Here is a 12,285-nt window from a genome sequence, read left to right on the forward strand (position 1 = left end):
TTGACATTTAAACTCTTGGGGAGATCTTTCATATGGTAGAACAAAGAGACTTCTTGGAAGATGTGATTGGAAATGGTTAGTAAGAGGATGAGAAATAGCTTTTTTTAGCATGAAGGGTGATTGGACAGTAGACTTCATTGCCTTATAGAATGGTGAGAGCAGAAATGCTGAATGATTTTAAGGAATGGTTATGATAAGTTTTGTGATGCCTAAGATTTTCTTCCCACCCCCTCACAATGAGCTTTGACTCCAGCGAAGTCCTGAATAATATTAATCTTATCCTTGCAGTTATCCAGAAATAAAAAAACTAGGTATCTTTAAAAAAACCAAGATACTTAGTTTTTTGTTTCTTGGTTTTGTTACCAAATAACCTAGAAGCACATCACATATCTTGGCTTTAAAATTCTTCTTCTTATTATTGTGCTATCTTCTATCGAAGGTCAGCGACCATCTTGGCGAACAAACTGCTCTCTTGTGCTAATCTGAGCAGTTGTGCACTGCTCTTTCCTGTCCACGTCTTGATGTTGTCAAACCATGATATTCTTTTTCTTCCTCTAGTTCCTTTGCCATCAATTCTTCCTATCAAAATAGTTTGTAGAAGTTGGTATTTGCTGTTTCTCATGATGTGTCCAAGATATGATGTTTTTCGTTTCTTGATTATTTGTACAAGATGTTTAGCTTTGCCAATGGATTTTAAGACATCTTCATTGGTAATTTTTTCTGTCCATGATATCTTTAGCATTCTTCTGTATAGCCACATCTCAAAGGCTTCGATTTTCTTGATGGTTGTCGCCTTCAATGTCCATGTTTCAACTCCATAGAGCAGAATAGACCACACGTAGCATTTCAGCATTCGGCATCTGACTTCCATGTTTAGGTCTTTATTGCAGAATAGTGTTCTCATTTTCATGAAGGACTGCCGTGCAACTTTCTTCCTACCAAAATAGTTTGTAGAAGTTGGTATTTGCTGTTTCTCATGATGTGTCCAAGATATGATGTTTTTCGTGATTTTTTTTAATATAATGGCATTGTAATTGTGGAACTTTGGTCAATTAACTGTATGTATTTGCAGGGTGGGGGGGGATCCTCTGCAGATATTATCTGAATTTTAGGTATAGTTGCTTATATGAAATTAAAAAAAATAAAAGTAAATGTGACTGAAAGATGTTATCTGCCTTATCTATCCAATTTTCTGAAAAACATATAGAAATTTTTCGTTTGAAATGTTGATTAAGAAAGTATACTCTGATCTGATTCAGCTCATTAATAATATTTAAATATCATATTTATAGGATAATGAGAAAGTAACAATACATGCAGTTACAGTAGATACTACAGGGCTTATCGTAAAACTTGGTGATATTCAGCTGTCCATATAGTATAGGAGTAATTGGAATGAATGGTAAGATGACTTGTTAGTAATGTTATTAAAATTATGTATAAGTGTGATTTTGTTAATGAGTTACTATTTGAACTTTATTCAGAAATTTTTGAAGAGTTTATAACTTAGCAACTACTCTTCCTTCTGAATGTAAATGACTATATTTTCATTATTGGTTGAAGAATCTTTATAAGTGCCTTTGTTACCAACTGAATTTTTATAAGTGAAGTGAAGGTTACATTTAGTCAACTATCATTATAGCAAACTCATAAAGGCCTCAGGAATAGTTTTTGTGATGAGTGGTATGCTGCAGTGATTTTTTTTAATATAATGGCATTGTAATTGTGGAACTTTGGTCATGACTTTCAAGTTATTTGTTATAGTAGTGTTTGCTATAATGAGAGTCTAATGTACTACACAAGAAAGACATTAGCATTTAACCATGAAAATCTTCTTGGTGATGCAGAAGGTGAACTGGTCTTGAGTGTTTCCAATAAGAATAAGCTGAAAGTTTTAGGTTACAAAGTTTAAGTGGAAATATGATGGAAACATATAAGTTATTAAAAAAAATTTCTAAAGTACATGCAAAAGAAGTTTTCCAATACATAACAGGATAGGAGAGAACCAAGAATCATTCTCAGAAGTTATATAAAAGTGTGGTTAATAAGGGCATGAACACAAATATTTTGCTTGAAGAGTGGTAAATGAGTGAAACAGGTTGCCATACAGGTTGTGAGTTTAAAATGCAGCATGAAAGGCGTGTGAATGATGGAAATCTCATTAACATAACTGCAAGGAAGTGTACTCCAGGAAATTGATGAAGCCAGGGATTGTGATTAGTAGTAGTATAGAGGCATATTGCTCAAGTAACCTCTAAAATATTTCAAATAATTATTTTGCTATTGAAGAACTCACTAATAAGAGATAAGGGAGTTATCATTCCTCTTTATAAAGCCTTGATACAACCTCATCTGGATTACTCTGCTCAGGTCTGGACACTTAGGTAATGAAGAGCTAGTGGAGAGGATCCAGAGGCAAGTGACTAAGATGTGAGTAGTCTTTGAATCCTCATAGGATGAGGATAGAGTGAGAGTTTGTGGGTTGCAAAAGTTAGTTGATAGGTGATAAATGGGGATATGATAGAAACATTTAAGTTACTTAAAGGATTTTATAGGATTAATATAAAGGAAATATTTCAACACTTGGCTAGAAGGGGAAAGACAAGAGGTCATACATGGAAGTTGGGTATGAGTGTTAGCAAGGGTGTGAGGACTAGATTTTTCATTTGGAGAGTAGTGAATAAATGAAATGGGTTGCCAGAGTCAGTTGTAAGTGCTCTGTCTGTTAATGGTTTCAAGGAGAGATATAATAGATGTTCTGTTGATAGTTTGGGTATCCCATAATGAGTCATTATGGGAGATACTAAGACAAGGAGTGATGAGAGCTTGGTCCACCTTTACCACGAGTTGCCTCAGTCCTGATGATACTTCAGGTGCAAACTTTGTTTGCTTACACTTGGATAAAGGATTAAACTAAATTTATTACAATGAGTCTTAGGACTCCTTGGAGGTCCCCGTGCAATAATAATAATATTTGGACAGTGGAAAATCAAGGAAAAAGAGTGGATAGCAATAGTCAACACTTAAAAAATGAAGATAAATTTCTTGAATTCCAGTCAGTTTCAAGTAAGGTGATGTTAACAAATTTCAATATGAGACTTTGTGGTTTGTGCCTGTGGTACAATAGAAGGTTCTATTAAGGGATGATGGATATCAAAATCAGAAACATTCCCATCAGCTCTAAATAAATCCATTACATCTTTTTAGGACTTTAACAATGCTATAAATAGATTTGGATGAAAATCATCAATAAGAAGGCAAAATGATGAAAATGGGCATGAACATGTAAAACATCAACTGCATTTTCAATATAGAGTCTATAAAACATTTCATTGATTTAGGCAGATTTTTTGGAAAGACAGCAAATTCAATATGAGAAGAAATAACAGAATAAGCAAAACTAATATGGTGGGGAACCAAATGAATACATTTATATTGAATAAGAAGTAAATTAGCAGTATATAAAACAGTGCTCAAACCATTGTAATGTATAGTTCTTACATTTCAATTATAAATAAGACAATTGATCTGTGGATCACATATGTGAGAGTGCTGAAGAAAATTAGGGAAGTAAGCAGATGGCATCAGTGGCAGAATCATTAGAAAACTTGATATCATTAGCCTTCAAGAATGTGTGAGATGACCTAATCTAAAATAGCATGTTTGCTTAAAGAGAATGGGATATGTAAGGCTAGAGAAATATGTGTTTGATGCCATGATGGCATTGAAAAATGACCCAGAGAAAAACCAAGATTTAGGTGGATTGATGCAGATAGTACTAGGCTGATGTGTAAGATCTGGCAAATAACAGATTTATTTGGAAGAAAATGGAAATTTTCTTCCAAATAAATAGTAGGAATTAGGAAGTAGGAATTTAATAGGAAATTAGTGATAATGTAAACTAAATTGTGTCTTTCTGTCATAGTACACATCAAGAATTGATGACAATGAATACAATTTTTTTTTTCCTAAGAATTACAGAAAGTTTAATGTTTATTTGGAATTCAAAATATTTTCAGTGATAGAACACATGTAGATTTGTGATGTAAAATGTACCTTAAAACTGTTTATTTATCAAACTTTTTAATAAGTATATAAGCATTCAATTTTATCTTCTTACCTAATCTCTTTGTATCCTGGGGTACATATGGCCAAGATTTATTTGTCAAAATAAAGATGCTAATGACTCTTGGCTAATCTGGTCACATTTTATAATGATTCATTTTTAAAATGTTGTTAAATACACAAATCTCTTATCAGTATTATTGTTAGAATAAGAAAATTGCATAGAATTTGCATAAGTTGAAATAGTCATAGGAGATATACCTTATGAATGAGTTCCATAATTTTTTTTTTATGTGACTCCCACTCACAAGAGAGATTAATATACTGCATAAACATGTAGTACATTATGACAGGCTGAGAATTTTTTATTTTATTTTTATTAATTTTATATATTTATTTTTAGCTTTATTTGCCTTTACATCTTTTAGTTATTTTAATTACCTCTAATTGTATGTTGTAACTGTGAGCCCTTTTTAAAATAACTTAATGAAACCCTAATATACGAGTAAATAAAACTTCACACAGGTGGTAAATTATGCCTTTTAAGCTCCTTGTATTCCATTGACATAAAATACTTTTTTGTTTACATTAATTACAGGGTTATTCAGTAGTTGTGTCACTACAGTTACCACATCTAAAAGGCAACATCTGAAAATACACTTCATAGTAGGAAAAGAAAGTGATAATTGTCTTCCCTTTCTAAACACACTATTGACACTACCTGTCAAATTGTTCATTATCCTTTTCTATTTATAGAAAACCCACACATATAGGAAGGTATTTACAAAAAAAAGCAATCACACCACTGCCTAACATCACAGCATCCTCAAAACACACAAACAGCCAGATCTGTTTGCTTTAAATTATATAGTCCTTGAAACTGAGCTCATGTACCTTTGCAACACTTTTTTTTAGTCAATGGATATACAATCTTTATAAAATAGATATAATATTGCAACCAACACACAAGATCACAGCAAAACTGTTCTTATCTCATATATCAGGGTACATTATTATTATTATCATCCCAAGACCCCATAGGAAAAGATAGTTAAAACTCTCCACAAATATAATCTCCATGCCACTTTCAAACTCTTCATTTGGCTGGGAGCTACCTTCTCCATTCTCCTAAGGATCTGCTTAATTCTCTTGCACATATTGGAGTGTATAAAATTTCATGTGCCAACAGCTTAGTCTACTTTTAACAGAGTATTAGATCTGTTAATATCTGTCTCAAAGAACACAAAAATTGCAACCACAATCCATCTGTATGATAAGTCAAGATTGGCCAATGTGCTCTGGATATTTCTTTACACTCAAGTGGAAAAATACATCTTTGCTACATAAAAGTTGCATGTAGGTTTGGAAGACTATTTTTGGAATCAGCATCAACTATGAAGCACTCCCCCAACCTCAACAAGTATGTCTGACTGCTTTAATTTAGGAAGGATCTGGGAGGCAGTCATTCTGAGACCAAATATAGCCAGACTTCTCCATAACTTTATGGTTATCTGGCTCCCTGGAGGCACATTAGTTCATTTCAATTACAATTTGAATTATTTCTACAAATTATCTAAATGAGTGGGTGTGTTTGCCACAGTTGTAATTGTGCTTTGATGATGCTCAGTAGAAAACCACTGAATATTAGTACATCCAATAAATTAATTATATATCCTCCCCCCCCCTCCCTTTAAAGCATCTTATGAAATTTCCTGCATATTGCTCTTATTCAATGGTTTGTTTATTAAATTACATCAAGGCTCATATTTATTGTTTAATTATTATTATTTTTTTTTAGACTTCCATAGAGTCAAAGACCTATCTTAAGAGGTACCTCGTGTCTCATACACACACACAGCTGATCATGTCATACCTTAAATACACTCACATTCTCGGCACTATTCAGACAATGCATTCCAATCATTCACTACTCTCCATTCAAAGAGCCTGCTTTTACTCTCCTACTCATACCCTCCTTATACAGCTTCCACAAATGACCTCTTGTTCTATGAAAAACCTCTTTCACATTAATCGGATAAAACCCCTTTACAAACATCTACATCTCTATCATATCTCACCTCCTCCTCCTCCTATCCACTAGACTCAGCAAATTGCATTTTCTCAACTTTTTTTTTTTGCATACTCAACTTTCTCAAGAACAGAATCCACCTTGTTCAATTGCCTCTGGACCCTTTTTCAATATCTCTTTATCCTTTTAAAAATCAGGTGACAAATTCTGTGCACAGTAGTCCATATGTGGCCTAATCAATACATTATATTCTTCTTCTTTTTCAACCCATCCATCCCCTAAGAATGGATAGATTCTCCTAACTAGGATTCATGGCAAATTAATGCAGCCAACATTGCACTCCTGTGCTGCAAGTATTTATGCCTGTAGATCTGTGTGTTCACTGGGCTGGTTTGTATGTTTTGACGAATGAAAAATATGAGTTTCTGAGAGAAAAACCCCCTCACTTCCATATGCAACATATGCAGCCAGCTAATTCATCATTTGATTGAAAAGACCTGATAAAGGTTCCTCACATCGTAAACATGATTTGAACCCAGGTCTTTCCAATTAAAGGACTCATCTATACCAACTGAGCTATGGAGGCTCTAATGATTTCATTATACAATGGAATCATAATCTCCTTGCTTCTACAAGTCAGTGTCCTTTGCATCATTGCCAGAATTCGTTATGCTGTCCTCACAATTTTAGCAATGTGGCCTCTAAATTTTAGGTCTCTGTCCACCATCACCCTCAGACCTCTTATTTCCTCCAAAATGCCAATTGTATACTCCGCATCCATCTTTGTTTTCTGAATTTTAAAATCTTATACTTTGCCAAATTAAAACCTTTTAATTTGCTATACAAATTTAAAAAAATCTGTTCATGCTGCGCTTTTGCTACTCTTACCAATAAAGTCACCTTTCATGCCTGTTTTTGTACTCATCATACAACTAATTATTAGCACTCATCTTATCTGCCTCCACAATGCTCTCTTGCTTTAGATTGCATGTTAATCTCTTCATTCATCCATTTCATACCTACTTATTTAACCTTCTATCCCTTGGAATATATTTGGACATCATTTCTGTTATGTAGTTCTTTAATAACACCCAAGCAACATTTATTTCCTTTTACTCAACTCCTTCTTCCATGCAAACTCGCAAACTCATATAGTTGGCTACCATTTAGATTATTACTTCTTGGTCATTCTCCCCAAGCAGAGGAAGATTCAGCACCTCACTTCCTCAAATGATATGATCAATTCCAAGCTCCCCCAATTCTTGCATGCCCTCTCTTAAATACTGTGTAAGGTAATTGTGCCTCTAAAACTCAAGAAATTTTCTTTTACTTCTGGTTGCTATTTCACCATCCCATTCTATATCACCATAATTAAAATCACCCATAATGATCACCCTTTTCCTATTTGTTTGGATAATTTTCTTTTACATTTCATTGTCACTGCCCTCCACATTACCAGGTCTATATTATCCAACTAAAGATTTCATTCTATCCACCTCTGTTTCATACCATACTTCTTCAAAACCACTGTCTGTCACTGCTTCTTTTTTTCCATATGGCCATCATTAATAGTCTACATCTCCTTTTCTATTATAACAGCACTCCACCTCCCTTTTTTGCCTTTTCTATCTTCACAAGAAACATCATAGCATTCATGTACAAACATGCAGTCATTTCTTGGTCTATAACAAGTTCCACTGACACTTCCTCTTAGATTATGACTCCTTCATGCCTTCCTCCAGTCATTCCTCTCTCATTACGCATCCTAGTACCCTCTCCAGACCAAACGTTCCCTCCACATCTCAAGCCATCCCATTCCATTCTTGTCTGCTCACACTTTCACTTCCTCTTCCAGCATCGACCTTTCTGATGCTGTGTCCCCCCCCCTTTTCCCTGTCTATCTTGCTCCTGTTCTCTCATTCTCCTCACTTATGCTTCTCCCTTTTCCATCCATAAGTTTTCCTTCAGTCCCTCCTTCCTTACTTTTTTTGCTCTTCCACATGGCTTCTTACTTGCTCAGATCCATTCTCTGCATTCATTTCTCTACATTCCACAGTAGCAGCATCTCCAAATGACTCATATCAAAAACCATTCAAATGCAGTTCATCACTATTATACTGTTACATTAATGCCTGAAATTCATCCCACACTCACATCCCCTTATATCCAGTGCATAAATCACCCTACTCATTCTACTTCCAGAAAAACAAACCTTGTGCATCCACACCTCTAATAATTTAATCCCCATATAATGCCACTCATCAGTCATTAGTTATTTCTTTCGTATGGCTATCATCAATTTCAGTCTTTTTTCCTTCCATACATATCTACAGTTCTCTTCATTTCATTCCACATATTCATCATTTCTTGTCTCTACCAAATCTATTTTCAAATCTTACATCCCTTTTTTTTTGGCTATCGTTCATTTTCACTATCTTATCATCAATCACTTACACTTTTTTTGCCATTAGTCCCCTGCTCATTACCTTAATTTCACTCTGCTTTTCACTGTCACTCTTGCATACATTCTTATCATCATTCACACTTGTTTTTTTTTTGCCATCCATTTTGCTAACTATGGCATGTTCTCTACTCTGATTCAAACAAGTCTAATGATCTTTTTTTATGGAACTTTTTCACTTGGCTGTGCTACTAATTATATATTTGGTTTTATCCTTTATCCAAGTGTAAGCACCTGAAGTACTTTCAGGACTGGAGCAACTCGTGGTAAAGGTTGTATAAGTTCTCATCACTTGCCTTAGTATCCCATAATGCAAAGCACATCTCCTTCCAGACATGTATAATGCTATGCATTAAGGGAAGGGTCCACATTAGTATCACCACCTCTGGGTATGGCTCCCACTGACGAGATCTCAGTAAAGGTCGAAACCGGTCTGGGTAATGATCCTTCCCTTAATGCATAGCATTATACATGTCTGCAAGGAGATGTGCTTTGCATTATGGGATACTAAGGCAAGTGATGAGAACTTATACCACCTTTGCCATGAATTTCCTCAGTCCTGAAAGTACTTCAGGCACAAACTTTGTTTGCTTACACTTGGATAAAGGATAAAACCAAATATATGTCTCATGATCCATCAGCATGGTCACACTTACTCATCTCTCTTATTCAGCCTTTTTTTACAAAAACTCTCTCTCTCTCTCTTTCCACATGTACATGTTATGCTCACAGTTCCATACTATTTTTGAATAATTCACACCATTCGCTTTGTCTTTCACATTAATCACCTCCATTTTATCTCAGAGTGCTGAACAAGAAACAGAGAATTAAAATAATACATAGTCTCAAAAATTTAACCAAATATCACATACCAATTACAACTATCACACAACAGTGCACAATATACACAATAAATATCTTGCAGCTTATAATGATGATCTTCTTAAACTTGCCAGCTGGTGGCTTTTAATGAAAAATTAAGAAATTAAGAAGAAATTGTGAAGTTTCCATTTGCAGTTGATAATACTAAACACTGCTGTTATGATATGTTCAGTAAAGTATACAGTGGATTTTCACAATTGAAATATGTATTGGAATGTGGAATTATGTATAAAATAAGTGTATTATGGTTAGAAAGTGAGAACTCTGAAGGGAGATAAATAAATTTTATTTCTCTATCCTGTCACATTCCAATTACTTCTCTTATATCCAGAAAAACGATATGCATTTGTATTCATAATTACAATACTTATACTGAGTTATTAATATTTCAGTGCTGTGGTAAAAAAAAAAAAAAAAATCGGAACAATTGTATTTTCAGTAGAAGCTGGATTTATTTAATAAAGAAGACAAAATCACTTTCAGAATCAAAGAGGAATAAATGCACAAATATCTCTTAACAGAAATGCTGTCCCATGGTGATTATTTTATAAAATCATGTTTCATTCCTAGTGGTTATTATTTTTGGATGTGATCTTTAATGTAGTTGTAGTAAAACCTGTTTTTAGTGATAATTATAGTATATTACTGTAATGATATTGCCTTATTGCACAAGGAAAATCTATTTTTGAAATGAAATATCATCTATATTTTATTTATAAAAGAATATAATGTGTTTTAAAAATATGAAATTTATTAAAATATCATTTATTTGTTTATTTATTTTATCATGTAATTATTTTCAGCAGGAAATCTTCAGACTTTTTGTATTGTTTTTTACTTCACACAACTTAATTTTCTTTAAAATTGAATAAATATTCATGCAAAAAAATTTGCACATTTAAATAAAGACATGATGTAGAGAAGAAGTTTAAACTGTAAATTTAATGAATCACATAGTAAAAAATCCCTTGTAGTGAGTTGATGGAATCTTCTTACCTAGGGGAAAAAATCCAGTGTGAATTAGTGGAATATGTTTACCTGTTTAAAAAAATAACAAAAATTAAACTTTCTGAAAATTTCATGATTATTTCAAAACATATTCCATTTTTATTTCAACAAACTTAGTTTGTTTTCTCATACAATCTAATATGAGGGGTACAATTTTTGCATTCTAATACTGCAAGAATTTCTACCCCTAATGTCTTAGAAATTATGGCAACAAATGAAGGAAAGGATTCTACCCCTGATCTTTGTTTGATTATGTTAAACTAAAATAATTTAATTAAAATAATGCCTCCTTGAAATAAGGTTGCCATTCAGATGCTGTGCATTCCATTCATCCCCAATTTCAATATCTGCAGACAGATATGGTGTCAGATATAAGTAGAAAACTTTTGCACATTTTTTGTGTGTTTTTCACACCTGAAAGGTTGTAAGTAAATCTATAGTTGACTCATGTGCAGGAAGAAATTTGAAGAGTTGAAAGGCTGACTGATTTGTGACAAACGAAAAAGTATGAGAGAAAGTTATGGGAATGAGAGGAGGAGAGAGAATGGGTGAATCAGGAAAAGAGAAGAATTAAGAGAGAATAGTTCCTAGTGTGCAGAATAAAATGTTAGAGGGCAGGTGCTTGCCTGGAGGAACAACAGAGAGAGAGAGTGTCTGACAATAAAGTGAAGTGAGAGTGTGGATGAGATAATGATGGTTGGCTCAAATGATCTGAGAGGTATTGTGAATTAGATGGTGAGAGATTTTGAGGTTAATGTTAGGAACTGTAGCACAGAAAAGTGGGAGATGAAATATAGCGAATGTATTGCCCAGGTGTGATAATTTAGATATGGAAGAGAGTAGCAATGAATGGCATGATAGCAAGAAGGTGTAGAAAGAGAGGTCTGAAATATGTGGATGCTCAGGGTGCATTTGAGGATAAAAGAGAACTGTATGCAAGAGATGGACTTAAATTATGACTTAAATGCATTCACCACATACTCTCAGGCAATGCATTTCAATCACCCACTGCTCTCAATACAAAAATCCTGATCATCCCCTCCCACTCCCTTACATTCTCCTTATACAGCTTCCAGGTATGATCTCGTCCCCCCCCCCATTCTATGAAAAATCTCTTCATATTAATCTTCTGTTAATTCCATCTATTTCTCAATCATATCCCCCCCCCCCTCTTTCCTATCCACTAGATCAGTGCTTTCCAACCTTTTTGCACACTTGATATATCCTAAAGGAAATATCAAAAACTTTGATACCCTTCATTAAAAACAATGAAATAAAGTTTTATTTATATGAAATAAGAAAGAAAATAATATGATTGTAGTTTGTTTTTATTTTCAGTTATAATGATATATACATAAACCACTTATCTAAAACAGATGTCAAAAAGATGAAAAATTTGAGTTTGATGTATTTTGCAGATTACTTTAATATCAGATCTGGTATTTTGATTGAACAAATTTTCATGTCCTCATTTAACATTTTTAAGCAAGCTCTCATCTTTGTTTTCATACTCATCAGGGTAGGAAAACCTTACTCACAAATATATGTTGTAAAACATTGTAGCATATTAATAAGCTTTCTTAGATATTTCTGGATTCTAGATAATTGGATCATTCTACAAAAATTCCAGAGGTCTGTGCACATTTTTTTTTTATATTTCATGCAACATAATAGTGTGCAGTGTAAAATGTAGAATTAATATTTTGATTGAACACACACTTTCATGTCCTCATTCATCATTTTTAAGCAAGCTCTCATCTTTGTTTTCATATTCATCAGGGGAGAGCATATCTGTTCTCCAGCCAAAAGGCGGCAAGTCATTTTTTTTCTCCATATTCAT

At 33.7% G+C, this 12,285-nt stretch overlaps 1 protein-coding gene across 5 annotated transcripts in view; it reads left to right on the forward strand.

Annotated features, from left to right (window-relative positions):
• The window catches only part of LOC150103432 (L-fucose kinase-like), a 455,316-nt gene extending 444,990 nt beyond the window's left edge, over positions 1 to 10,326 (forward strand). For 2 of the 5 annotated variants that reach the window (XM_090397431.1, XM_090397432.1), the window contains 2 exons: positions 1,293 to 1,402; positions 9,830 to 10,183. In XM_090397431.1, coding sequence (XP_090253557.1) covers positions 1,293 to 1,379 — 87 coding nt within the window. In that variant the 3' untranslated portion in view covers positions 1,380 to 1,402; positions 9,830 to 10,183. Of the gene's footprint in view, positions 1 to 1,292; positions 1,403 to 9,829; positions 10,184 to 10,240 lie in introns of those variants that run through there. The other 3 variants (XM_090397435.1, XM_090397433.1, XM_090397434.1) reach the window with 3 other exon arrangements.
• The last annotated feature ends 1,959 nt before the right edge of the window (positions 10,327 to 12,285 follow it).

Source organism: Typopeltis vanoorti, chromosome 9 (assembly GCF_054136105.1).
Source record: "Typopeltis vanoorti isolate ZY-2024b chromosome 9, IOZ_Tvanoo_1.0, whole genome shotgun sequence".
Classification (NCBI taxonomy): domain Eukaryota; kingdom Metazoa; phylum Arthropoda; class Arachnida; order Uropygi; family Thelyphonidae; genus Typopeltis; species Typopeltis vanoorti.